This window comes from Artibeus jamaicensis, unplaced genomic scaffold, assembly GCF_021234435.1.
Source record: "Artibeus jamaicensis isolate MK-2021 breed Jamaican fruit bat unplaced genomic scaffold, CSHL_Jam_final contig_252, whole genome shotgun sequence".
Lineage (NCBI taxonomy): Eukaryota > Metazoa > Chordata > Mammalia > Chiroptera > Phyllostomidae > Artibeus > Artibeus jamaicensis.
The window spans coordinates 3,342,692-3,357,033 of record NW_026521538.1 but is presented as its reverse complement, the minus strand read 5'-3'; the positions used below and the strand labels follow the sequence as shown (position 1 = coordinate 3,357,033).

Here is a 14,342-nt window from a genome sequence, read left to right as displayed (position 1 = left end):
ACCTTCTTCTTCTCCCATTCCCCTGTTGCTAACCCTCCATGTGATCTTCATTTCTATGGTTCTGCTCCTGATCTAGCTGTCCTCTCAGTTTGCTTTTATTTTAGGTGTGGTTGTTAATAACTGTGAGTTTGCTGTCCTTTCACTGTTCATCTTTTTTATCTTCTTTTTCTTAGATAAGTCCCTTTAACATTTCATATAATAAGGGCTTGGTGATGATGAACTCCTTGAATTTGATCTTATCTGAGAAGCACTTTATCTGTCCTTCCATTCTAAATGAAAGTTTTGCTGGATAGATCAATCTTGGATGTAGGTCTTTGGATTTCATGACTTGGAATACTTCTTTCCAGCCCCTTCTTGCCTGTAAGGTCTCTTTTGAGAAATCCACTGACAGTCTGATGGGGACTCCTTTGTAGGTGACTGTCCCCTTAGCTCTTGCTGCTTCTAGGATTCTCTCCTTCATTTTAATCTTGGCTAATGTAATGATGATGTGCCTTGGTGTGTTCCTTCTTGGGTCCAACTTCTTTGGGATTCTGAGCTTCCTGGATTTCCTGGAAGTCTATTTCCTTTGCCAGATTGGGGAAATTCTCCTTTATTATTTGTTCAAATAAGTTTTCCACTCTTGGCTGTTCTTCTTCCCCTTCTGGTACCCCTATAATTTGGATGTTGGAGCGTTTAAAGATATCCTGAAGGTTCCTAAGCCTCTCCTCATTTTTTTGAATTCTTGTTTCTTTATCCTTTTCTGTTTGGTCATGTTTTTCCTCTTTCTGGTCCACTCCATTGATTTGAGTCCCAGTTTCCTTTCCATCACTATTGGTTTCCTGTGCATTTCCATTCATTTCAGTTAGTTTCGCCTTCATATGTTCCTCTAATTTGTGACTAAAATCAACCAGTTCTGTGAGCATCTTGATCACCAGTGTTTTGAACTGTGCATCTGAAAGTTTTGCTATTTCTTCATCGCTTAGATTTATAGGCTCTGGGGCTCTGAGTTGTTCTTGAGCCATGTTTTGGTCTGTCTGTGCCTATTAGGTATGAGGAGCGGAGCCTTAGATGTTCACTAGGGCGGGGCCACCCAGTTCGCTGTTTTGTGATGCTGTATGTGGGGGTGTGGTCAGAGAGGAGCCACCCAGGTCGCTGGTTTGTGATGCTGCATGTGGGGGCGGGGTCAGAGAGGGACAATAGCGGTCCCATCTGCCACTTCATGCCACTGGGGCCTGCAGGGTCTGTCTCACTGCTCGCTCCTTCACCGGTTTATCTGCACACGAATGTGTGACCGTGGTCAGCCCTCAGTGGGTCCGCCTGCTACTCCACACCGGGGTTCTACCCACGGCTGCCTGCGCACCTGGGTCTCGTGCCTGGGTCGGTCCGGTGGATCTTTCCTGCCCGACCCTGCTCTGCTGCTGGCTCTGCCCCTCTTACCAGTTTGGCTGAAGGTTTCGTTGTTGTCAGACTTCCGTATAGTTCAATTTTCTGTGGTTTGGCTGCATTTTTGTTGCTAAAACTTTATTGTCTTTAAACTTGGTTGTGCGGGAAGGTATAGTGCTTCCACCTACGCCTTCATCTTGGTGGAAGTCCTCTCTTGTATTTTCTTTACCAGGTTTAACACTCTTAATTTTTTCAGCCATTAAAAAATAAAATTGTCATCTTGTTGCTTTTCTTTGGATGCTATCTAGATGATTAGTATTCTGCTGAGACTACTAACAACTGGAAATAAATATAATACCACAAGTTGGATACTAAAACAAAAATCATAATAGTTACCTTTTATAGAAATCTTATTAAGTAGCATGCATAGTGCTAAGTCTTATATACCATAAGTCTCTTTACAATAACAATAGATGAAAAAATTAAGGCTTATATAGATATTTTTGTTGGTCACTTCTGCAACTAATAAATAAACAGCAAATCACAATTTGAACTGTGGTCTGCCTAACTCCAGCTCTTCACTCTGCTGCTCTTGGTTGGCGTGGAAAGCAGTGTGGCTGTGTTACTTCATGAATTCTGGATGCTGTGGTTCTATTAATTTAGTCTAAGACTGCATCAATCTTTTTGGTAACAATTTCATATTTGGCCTGTATTAAGCTTGCATTTAACTAAAATCTACAGATCTTAATAAGATCTTTAATATTTGAGCTTCCATTTGGTCTGGCCTTCCCATATTATCTTATGTAATTAATTTTCAGTATAAATGCAGGACTTTGTGTTCATGTCTTAACTACATGTTGGGGATTTCATCCTAAGTTTCTAGGTTGCCAAAATAAGTTTGCATTTCAATCCTATCATGTGTGATGCTAACTCTTCCTTCAGATATATGACCATGTGCACCTTTTAATTTTTTTACCCTTACTGAAGGCCTTTTTTCATTGCTTTTAGAAAGAGAGGAAGGGAGAAAGGAAAAGAGAGAGGGAGGGAGAGAAGAAAGGAAAGAGAGAAACATTGATGCAATAGAGAAGCATTGATCGGTTGGCTCTGGTATGTGCCAGGAAGGCAGATTGTATGTTGGACTGGAGGTTGAACCCTCAGTATAGATATGTGTCTTGACCAGGAATTGAATCTGCAACCTTTTGGTTATGGAATTATGCTCCAACCAACTGAACCACACCAGCCAGGGACATGTGCACCTTTAATTAGTATTCTTGCTTTCTGATAAGTCTTTGATACAATGCCAAACAAATTAAGGATGAATAAAAAAATAGCATATCTATTTTTCCCCATTGTTGAAATGTACCTTTTTAAAGTCTAGGACATATGTTTGGCCATGCATGTGATTTTCTTTTCTTAGTATTATTAATATTAAGATAATATGGTCACTGTATTTCAGAGTTCTCATTGAAGATCTTGAGAATATCAGGCTTTCTCTCCCTTCTGAGCAATAAGTTTATTGGATAGGAATTAAAGACTTTCGTAGATGTTCTGCTCTTTGTATTAGACTTCTATCAGAAGATATTGGAGTAATTGAAGTTTCATTTTTTAAAAAAACAAGTTTTGTAATATTTTCTGTGGACATATTTATATTTCTTTTCTGGATAACTACACTATTCCAGCATGCTACTGGAATAGTATAGTTAGATTTTTCTTTTTTGTTCCTCACTTTTATTGCCTATTGTACTTTACTAATAAGTTCATGAGTTTCCATATAGGAGTAACTCCTGAAAAGATCATTGGATTTGGCTTTGAAAATTCCTGGATTTGGGAACTGACCATGCTTTGTGAACCTGAGGTCTGCTTCAGCTTTGTGGACCTCAGTTTCCTCATATATACAGTAGGGATAATCATATTATTCCTTATCACTTAAGATTAAAAAACATATAATTTAAAAAATAGGTAACTGACTGTTTATGGTTTATACAAATACTGCCTTTATCTTACATAACAAGAAATTGAGAATTGGGCAGTTTAGAACAAGTATGGTAGGTATGATAGCTCAATAAAGACATTGGGGAATTAGGCTCATCCCACCTTTCTGTTCACTATCCTTTGTGTGGAGTCATTTGCCCTCTTGCTTCTTGACTCATTGAAACAAAATGGCTACTGTAACTCCAGGCCTCATGTCTATGTTTCAGACATAAAGAATAGAAAGGACTAAAAGGATGAAAGAAAAAAAAGACATGCCTGATTTCTCTTAGTGTGAGGTTTTGTCTTTTAGTTTGACAAAGGACCGCCCCCCCCCCCCAGGGATGTCTGCCTGCAACTTATTGGCCAGAACCATGTTACAGGGCTACCCCTTGCTTCGAGGAAAGCTGGGAAATTTTATATTTTAGCTTTTCAGTATCTACAGTAATGGAAGGCAAAAGATAAGGGGACATATTTAGGTTTGTGTCAGCAAGTCAACAATATCTGCCACGTAATTTCATAGGATCGTTTGAAGGATTCAGTGATGCAGTCTAATTAAAAATTAATAGAGTGTAATTAAAAAAGGTTTTATTTATTTATTTATTTTTAGAGAGGGGAAGGGAGGGAGAAAGAAAGGGAGAGAGACATCAGTGTGTGGTTGCATCTTGCACACCCTCTACCAGGGACCTGGCCCATAATCCAGGCATATGCCCTACACTGGGAATCAAACCAGTGACCCTTTGGTCTACAGGCCAGTGCTCAATTCCCTGAGCCACTTCAGCCAGGGCTAATAGAGTGCAATTTAAATAAGTGTAAACTATTATCATTCCTCTTGCTATTGTTGGCCTTGAAAACTAGAGTATATCCTTGAATTAATTTACTCTAATTTTGTATTCAAGCCTCAAAAACATCTGTGAGATTAGTTACTTGAATGTTGAATAAGTTCACTTTATTGCCCACATTCAAGAACTTGGTACAAATATGATTAGGCATAAATATTGCATTATTTCCAACCAGCTCCCCTTTTTTTCACATAAGAGTGAGTGAGATCCATTCCTACATCTGGCTAGTATTTGTGTACCACACATTATAACTCTCAGTGTCATGGGTTGTTATTTCTATCTGGGCTTCTCTTTTAGGGTTTTATTCGTGGATTTGAAGATTATTTGTCCACAACAATGTTCCAGCCTTTATGGCCACATGCCCAATTTTTTCTTAATTGTCACTGAGCATTGCTTAAAGAGCCAAATCATTCTACTGGTATCATCAACATGGATATTCATTTTTCCCCCTTCCAAAGCCATTGGTGTCAACAATGGCAGATCAGTTACTTTTTGCCATTTTCTCCTGAAATCCTTTAGTTTGCTTTGTAAAACTTGAAAGTTCTAGAGTCATCATCCAATTGCTGTTGATAGTATTTGTCTCTATGATAATCAGCTGAATTCTATTTTAATTTGTAAAAATAAAACAAACAACTTTAGGGCAGGTAAGCTCCCTGGTAATTGGGATGCATTCTAGGTGAATGTTTTTTAGGAAGGCTGTTTTCTGGAGACTTCTTTGAGTGGAAATCATACTGCATGAAAAGTATTAAAAAACAGCCTATCACTAAGGGGAAAATAATTGGGAAAGAGGAAGATATGAAAAGTGACTCTAGCTCTAATCTTGCTTCTTTAATGGCTCACAAAATACTTCTAGATATAGAGTGGTTACTGAGTCAGAATGTAGCCAGAAACATATGAAAAAATAGCAGGAGAAATTCTGAGCAACTAACCCATAGAATAGCAGCCCTAGTTTTAGATGAGTTGGCTGGCTGGGAGGTAAATTTGAAAACAGGCCAAACATCCTGAATAGACATGCTGGATCTGTCACCTGGCCCAATGGCATGAAGTAGATGAAATGACGTTCATAGTCACTAGTATTCAGACAAAGTTGTATTGCTTTTCTCCATGGCGAATGCTAAAAGGATGTTAAAAAAGGCCACAGAAGGTAAATAAGTACTAGAGGTGAGTTTAGAAGGGAATGAAGTAGTAAGAATCGTAAATGAAGTCAGAGAGAGATAAGAAACAAAACATCTTTGAAGAATTTGGAAATGATGAGAGAAACTTGCAGGTTGTATCATGAAGTTGGAGACCCTTAGGTTTATGACTTTTGAATTTCTTCATTCTCATTAAAATATGGGTAGTTTATAAATTGTTGTTTGGGGATGAAACAGAATTTTGATGTGTGTGTGGTTTTGTTTGTTTCTTTTTTTAAATGTTCTTTTTGCATTTCAGTTGTGCTGCCTGCCTTTTTTCTTTCTTATTATAGACATTGTTCGAAGTGATGTTGCCTTGGATAAACAGAAAGGCTGCAAGATTGCCCAGCACCCTGATGTTATGCTGGAGCTCCAACGGGAGAAGGCAGCTCAGATGCATCTGGTTCTTCTAAAGGAACAATTTTCCAATACTTACAGTAATCTCATATTAACAGGTAAGGCTATTAGAGTCAGCTGGAATCTTAGAGCACCATAGATTGATGGCCTCCATCAACCAGCAACTTGATGTTTGGGAGACACGACAGTGGGAGCCAGATGAGCTCACATCTGTCTGTCTTTGCTTACTATATCCCCCTTTTAAAAAAATTGTGATGACTCGTCTTCCTATAAAAAACATTTCTTGTAGTTTGCAGATGTATTTTGGCTTGAGGTTATGGGCGATACAGTATGTGTGTTCTTAAAAGACAGAACCAATGAAAACCTAATGAAGCCTTATAAAAATACGACTTTTTAGATGTGTGCCAGTAGATTTTGAGAGAATTACTAAATTTGGTGTTTAAGAAGCAGCTATTTTCCTCTTTCTGTGTATGTCCTTTCTGTGAACCCAGTGAATATAAAGATGAAATGAAAAAGAGATAATGATCCACAGGCAGAGTTAAGAATGTTCTGTTTGTGGTAGAGTTTGAAAAATATCTGGGGAGTTGGATTTTCTTTCTAAGGGCAAAAAAGGCTATGAAATGGAGCCATTCTTCCTTATATCCTTGGTTCTAGGAGGGAAGTGAATATGTGTGAGAGCTCAAAGGAGAAACAACTTTTTGCAGGGTTGCCTGCAAACTTTGCTGGTAAAGAACATGTGAGTTGCATGCCTTTGTCAAGCTCTGAAAACGATTCTAATATCAAACTCTAATGTGAGAATCATGAAGGACTTGAGATGAACTAACAAGGGAAGTTCAAGTTACCTCTATTTTCTTGAGGGCATGCTAGGCAGCCCTGCATTATATCGATCCAAATAAACTTTAAAAAAGTCAAAAGTGTATATTTTCTCTTGTTTATGAATATTTAAGAAATAAAAAGATGGACTGTCTGACAGGCTATGAACATCTCACACTTATTTTTGTTAGGTCAAAGTTAGGAAAATTTTAACTTCTTTTTTTACAGGCTTCTTGGCATTTTACCAGGAATTGCTGAGTGGCAACCAAATTGTTTTGCTTTTTAAAAAGCACGAGTCTTTTTCAACTTTTCATCTTGTACCTGGTGGAAAACCCAACACCATAAGATGAAAGCTATATTTAATGTGGCTTTGGTGACCAAAAAAGAGGATTATGGATTTCATAAGTGTAGGCCCTATTTTTTGCTCTCTGATAGGTCATTAAAGAGGGAAAACTTAAAAGTGATTTATAGCCAGTGCATGTGTTTCCCTAAATTGGTTAGTGAAACTGTTTAAGTTTAGATGCTTGGGTAGAACAGATTTCTGTACCTCAAATGTACAAATGTACATATTTTTAATGTTTTCCAAATCAGTTATTGGAAATAAAATATTTTTATTCCATCCTTATTTTAATATTTTAAGCACATATTAGAGAGGTCAGATCTCATTTTCTTTAATGTGGCATAGAAAGGGTTTAGGGTAATTCTAACCCTAAACTGTGGCTCCAGAGTGTGGATCAAAGGCATATTATCTTCGAAAACACAAGTGTTCTATTGAGTTCAATGGAATCTTTCCTAATTCTCAGTAACATAATCCCTTTGGATGTTTATTCACAGTTCAAACTGTTGGAATCAACATTGTCAACTTTTACCCTGACAACTTGCTTACTTTCCACTAAACAAACTTACCATAGTGAAGAGCCTCTTTCCTGCTCTCACTTCTCCCAAGCTGCTTCAAAGAGTCCTCAGGCATTTTCCACATTTTTCACCCAAATGCCTTCGCAGAGGTGGTACCTTGCTGCAGACAGAGAATTTGGTGTGCCCTGGTGTGTTTACATGAAAGTTCAAGAGGTTTTGGTTCCAGGTGTTGGGAAGAGATGGAGTCATTTCAATTTAGCACCAATGGCAAAACTATTTTAATGTCCTTTAACTAAGTCTTTGATTTTATACAGTGTGGTTTTCTAATTGTTATGAAGTCTAATCCTTGATTTCTTGTATAAATTTTGAGAACATGGTCTCCAGACAGCTAAACATAATATTTAAACATAACTAAACTAACTTTTGTAAATATTTCCCTTTTCAGTGATGAATGTATATTGGTAAGGAGGGTGAGGTTGAAGGGGCAGAGACCTCTCAAATGAAGTGACTTTCTCTACCAACATGTTCAGAACACCTACTCTAGGAGCTCTACTTGGTGATGTTCCACTTATTTTGTGTAACTGTGGCATATTTGAGGTATCTGCAGTAAAGTATTTATGTGGGAATAGGATGAAACAGCTGGGCCTCCAAAATCTCAGAAAGAAATCACTTTTTCACACCTCTGCTCTCCCCTCAATACCTCTCCCAATTATTTTCAGAATTTCACTTATATTGGTAGCAGTATATCATAATTGCTTCTTGATCAGTTAATGGTATATTCTTTCTTTATTTATTTTCTTTTTTGATTTTTTTACATTTAAATATTTTATTGTTTATGCTGTTAGAGTTGTCTGAATTTTTTCCCTTTTGCTCACCTCCATCCAGCCCATCCCTCCCACTCTCACAGTCAATCCTCATATCATTGTCCATGTCCATGGATCATGCATATATGTTCTTTGACTAATTCCTTCACCTGTTTTCAACCAGTGCCCCCTCTCCCTTCCCCTCTTGCAGCTGTCAGCCTGTTCCATGATTCTATGCTGCTGGTTCCATTTTGCTCATAAGTTTGTTTATTAAATTCTACTTATAGGTGAGATCATAGGGTATTTATCTTTCACCCACTGGCTTATTTCACTTAGTATAATAGTCTCCAGTTCCATCCATGCTGTTGTAGAAGGTAAGAATTTGTTCTTTTTTACTGCTGTGTAGAATTCCATTGTGTAAATGTACCATAGCTTTTTTTATCCACTCATCTTCTGGTGGGCATTTAGGCTGTTACCAAGTCTTAGCTGTTGTAAATAGGGCTGCCATGAACATAGGGGTATGTGTATTTGTTTGAATTGGTATTTCAGGATTCTTAGAGTATATTTCTAGCAGTGGAATGGCTGGGTCAAAAGGCAATTCCATTTTTAATTTTTTTGTGGAAATTCCATACTGTTTTCCATAGTGGTTGCATTTTCACTTTAGTACCCAACTAGGGTTCCCTTTTCTCTGCACCCTCGCTAGCACTTGTTGTGTGTTGATTTATTAATGATAGCCATTTTGACAGGGATGAAGTGATTTCTCATTGTGGTTGTATTATTTATTTATTTATTTAGCTTTTTAAAAAAGATTTTATTTATCTATTTATTTATTTTTTAATTTAAATTATTTTATTGTTCAATTACAGTTGTCTGTATTATCTCTCCACCCCTCCCCCCACGCCCATCATTGTGGTTTTAATTTGCATCTCTCTGATGGCTAATGATGTTGAGCATTTTTTTTTTTTCAGAAATCTATGGGCCATCTGTGGTATGGGCCATCTGTTCTCATGAGTTTTTTGATTATTGATTGAATTTCCTTAGTTGTTATCATTCTGTTCATGCTTTCTGCTTCTTCCTGATTTAGTTTTGGAAGATTGTATGTTTCTCAAAATGTATCCATTTAGCCCAGGTTGTCCCTATTTCTTGGTATATAGATGTTCATAGTATTTTCTTACAATCCTTTCTATTTCTGTGGTATCAATTATAACTTCTCCTCCCTCATCTCTGATTTTATTTATTTGGGTCCTTCCTCTTTTTTTCTTGATGAGTGGTTAAAAGTACATCAATTTTGTTTATCTTTTCAAAGAACCAGTTCCTGGATTTATTGATCTTGAGAATTTTTCTTTTTTTTTTCATTAAAAAAATTAGATTTATTTAACTATTGTTCAAGTACAGTTTTGTCTTATACTCCCAACCCTGCCCACCCCCCGCCCATGTTCCCCCACCTCCCTCCCATTCCCCCCCCCCGACCTAAGTTTTTGTCCGTGTGTCCTTTATACTTCTTCCTGTGAATCCTTCCCAGTTTCCCCTGTGATTCTCTCCCCTCTCCCCTCTGGTCCGTGTCAGTCTGTTCTGTATTTCAGTGTCTTTGGTCATATTTTTCTTGCTTGTTTGTTTTGTTGTTTAGGTTTCTGTTAAAGGTGAGATCATATGGTATTTGTCTTTCACCGCCCGGCTTATTTCACTCAGCATAATGCTTTCCAGTTCCATCCATGCTGTTGCAAAGGGTAGGAGCTCCTTCTTTCTTCCTGTTGCATAGTATTCCATTGTGTAAATGTACCATAGTTTTTCATCCATTCATTTACTGATGGGCACTTAGGTTGCTTCCAGCACTTAGCTATTGTAAATTGTGCTGCTATGAACATTGGGGTGCATAGGTTCTTTTGGATTGGTGTCTCAGGATCCTTAGGGTATAATCCCAACAGTGTTATAATACCAACAGTTCCATTTTTAGTTTTCTGAGGAAATTCCATACTGTTTTCCACAGTGGCTGCACCAGTCTGCATTCCCACCAGCAGTGCACTAGAGTTCCCTTATATCCAAAACCTCTCCAACACTTGTTTGTTGATTTGTTTATGATGGCCATTCTCACTGGTGTGAAGTGGTCTCTCATTGTGGTTTCAATTTTCATCTCTTTGATAGCTAGTGATGCTGAGCATCTTTTCATATGTCTCTGGGCTCATCGTATGTCCTCCTTAGAGAGGTGTCTATTCAAGTCTTTTGCTCATTTTTTAATTGGGTTGTTTTTCTTCCTGGAGTGGACTTGTGTGAGTTCTTTATGTATTTTGGAGATCAAACCCTGTCCAAGGTATCATCAGCAAATATGTCTTCCTATACAGTTGGTTCTCTTTTCATTTTACTGCTGTTTTCATTAGCCATGCAAAAGCTTTTTATTTTGATGAGACCCCATTTGTTTATTCTTTCCTTTTTGTCCCTTGCTCTAGGGGACATACCTGTGAAAATATTGCTGTGTGGAATATCTGAGATTTTCCTGCCTATGTTCTCCTCTAGGACTTTTATGGTGTCATGACTTATATTTAAGTCTTTTATTCATCTTGAGTTTATTTTTGTGTATGGTATAAGTTAGTGATCAACTTCCATTTATTTGCATGCAGCTTTCCAGTTCTCCCAACACCATTTGTTTTAGAGGCTATTTTTTCTCCATTTTATGCTTCTGCCCCTCTTTGTCAAATATTAATTGACCTGACCATAGAGACTTGGGTTTATTTCTGGGCTCTCTGTTCTGTTCCATTGGTTTATGTGTCTGTTCTTATGCCAGTACCAGGCTGTTTTGATTACAGTGGCGTTGTAATACAGTTTGATATTAGGTGTTGTGATCCCTCCTACTTTGTTCTTCTTTCTCAAAATTGCCGCTGCTATTCAGGGTCGTTTATGGTTCCATATACATTTTTGAAGTGTTTGTTCTATGTGTGTGAAATATGCCATTGGTACTTTAATAGGTGTTGCATTGAATATGTAAATTGCTTTGGGTAGTATGGACATTTTGATTATGCTAATTCTTCCAATCCATGAACACGGAATATGTTTCCATTTGTTTATGTCTTCCTTGATTTCTTTGTTTAGTGTTGTGTAGTTTTCTGTATAGAGGTCTTTTACCTCCTTGGTTAGGTTTATTCCCAGATATTTTATTTTATTTTTTTGCCATATCAAATGGGATTTTTTTCTTGATCAAGAATTTTGAGTTCCTTCAAGACATGAGACTAACTAGAGGAATGTCACTTAGTATTAGAATTCTTCCTGATAACCCTATAATGAAGCTCTGAGGCTGAGCAGAAAAGAAATCAGATGCTGTTTTATATGTTTAAAATGAACCTAATGTCATTATCAACACAATGAAGTGTTTGTTTATAAGTCAGTGGCCATACACAAGTGTACAGTCTTGAGGTTAAATAACACATGATTTGAAGTTCTCTTTTTCTCTAACTGCTTTATGGTTTCAAGTTGAAAAATGTATTCTGTTGTTTGTAAGTTCTCTTATGAACTATCATATAGATGAATTTTTTTACAAACTCAATTTTAGAGTCAACAGACATAAAATTACATTTCAGTAAATGTGATCAGAAAAAAGGTAATGTAGAAGAAAATGATATAATTATGAAAACTATACATTTGTACATTAAAGACATTGTATTGGCAATTAGTATAAAGAATCATCAAAGGATGGCCTTTTTTTTAAGTGCTCATGTTCTGCTGCACTCAAAATTAGACTTAGGAGCATTGATTGGTTGATTACCAAGTTGATGTATGCTTTTTTTTTGTGAATCACCAAATGAACTTTTCTGTTTTCAGGAGTCTTTGTGTTAGGAGATTTAGAAAAATGACTACTTCTTGTTTTTCATCCATACTTCATAAGATGATGTAGTAAGGAGTCTTTTGAATTCATTTTAACTTTAGCTCTTTCCTGTTTTCTCACTATGAGAAGGAGTTTTTCATAGGTTCCTTCATCTAGGCTGATGACATCATGTCAGAATGTAATTAAATAAAAGCAATATTTTGGACAGTTAATTAAATGCAGACCAGACCAGCCATTTCTGCAGGTCTGGTTGAAGTCAATGGTGGATTTTAGAGTATTTATGTCAGGGTTATTCAAGATCCCTGTGGGTGTGGGAGAGTGTTAGATAGGCACTCTAAGAGCTGTGCAACGAAATCCATTGAGTGGGAGAGTTTTGCTAATAATTAATTATACAGTCATCTTGTCAGAAGATCATTAGTTTTTTTACATTTTTTATTTATTGTCAGAATAGAGTAAGAATTTTCATAATTGGGAGGAATTGACAATGTGCCATCATTCATTAGTTTATTTTCAGCGTGTCTTCACATACTGCATTTTATACATGCCCTATTAAGTGGATTTAAAGAAAGTGGTGGGAGGTGAGGGGGATGGGATGAAAGATGGTGAAGGGATTAACCAAAGAACATTTATGCACAGCCCATGAACATGGACAACAATATGGGGACTGGCTTGGGCAAGGGAGAGGTTGGGGCTGGCAGGAGTTGGGGAAATAGAGAAAAAGTGGGAACAATCATAACAGCATAAACAATAAAAAGGAATTAAAAATTAAAAGTTTTTGAAAAGAACTGGATTAAATATAGTTTTAAAGCCAACAAGGAACAACATGAAAATTTCAAAACTAGTGGTTTGTCTTTTGGTATGAAATGTTTGTTAGCCACATAAAGTGGTAAAAATAATCTGACAAGAAGTTGTCCAAAAAATGTCTGAATTATCAAAACTATTTGAAAAATTATATGTTATTTTATTTTTATCCTCACCCAAGGATGCTTATCAATTTCAGAATGAGGAGAAGGGAAGGAGAAAGAAGGGGAGAGAAACATCAGTGTGAGAGAGAAACATTGATTTGTTGCCTCTTGCATGTGCCCCAACTGGGACCATACCCACAACCCAGACATGTCCCTAACTGGAAATCCAATCTGTGACCCTTTGGTTTATGGGATGATGCTCCAACCAGCTGAGCCACACTGGTCAATGCTTATATGTTATTTTTAATAATGTGTCTTATGGAAGATTAATATAAAGCCCAGACATTTATTATTATTATTTTTTATTTTATTTATTTATTTTTTAATTTAATTTATTTATTTTTATTGATTATGCCATTACAGTTGTTCTATTCCCCCCCTTCATTCCCTTCCACCCTACCTCCCCGTCCCCATTACCCCCCCATTAGTTTATGACCATGTGTCTCAGTTTTTTAGATTCTATATTTCCCATACTATTCTTGCCCCCCATCTATTTTCTATCTACTGTCTATGCTACTTATTTTCTGTATCTTCTCCCCCCTTCTCCTCCTCCCACTCCCCTGTTGCTAACCCTCTTTGAGATCTTCATTTCTATGTTTCTATTCCTGATCTAGCTGTTCTTTTAGTTTGCTTTTGTTTTAGGTGTGGTTGTTAACAACTGTGAGTTTGCTGTCCTTCCACTGTTCATCTTTTTTTAATCTTCTTTTTCTTAGATAAGTCCCTTTAACATTTCATATGCTAAGGGCTTGGTGATGGTGAAATCTTTGGATTTGATCTTATCTGAGAAGCACTTTATCTGTCTTTCCATTCTAAATGAAAGTTTTGCTGGATAGAGCAATCTTGGTTGTAGGTCTTTAGATTTCATGACTTGGAATACCTCTTTCCAGCCCCTTCTTGCCTGTAAGGTCTCTTTTGAGAAATCCACTGACAGTCTGATGGGAACTCCTTTGTAGGTGACTGTCCCCTTAGCTCTTGCTGCTTCTAGGATTCTCTCCTTCATTTTAATCTTGGCTAATGTAATTATGATGTGCTTCTTCTGGTGTGCTTCTTGGTGTGTTTCTTCTTGGGTGCAACTTCTTTGGGACTCTCTGAGCTTCCTGGATTTCCTGGAAGTCTATTTCCTTTGCCAGATTGGGGAAATTCTCCTTTATTATTTGTTCAAATAAGTTTTCCACTGGTGGCTGTTCCTTTCCTTCTTCTGGTACCCCTATAATTTGGACGTTGGAGCATTTAAAGATGTTCTGGAGGTTCCTAAGACTCTCCTCATTTCTTTGAATTCTTGTTTCTTTACTCTTTTCTGTTTGGCCATTATTTGCTTTCTTCTGGTCCACTCCCTTGATTTGAGTCCCAGTTTCCTTTCCATCGCTATTGGTTTCCTGTGCAATTCCATT

General features: G+C 37.2%; 1 protein-coding gene across 1 annotated transcript in view; it reads left to right on the top strand.

Annotated features, from left to right (window-relative positions):
- HPSE2 (heparanase 2 (inactive)) overlaps nucleotides 1–14,342 on the top strand; it is a 670,997-nt gene that overhangs the window by 72,129 nt on the left and 584,526 nt on the right. Inside the window, exon 3 of the mRNA XM_053662539.1 lies at nucleotides 5,638–5,799. Coding sequence (XP_053518514.1) covers nucleotides 5,638–5,799 — 162 coding nt within the window. The remainder of the gene's footprint in view (nucleotides 1–5,637; nucleotides 5,800–14,342) is intronic.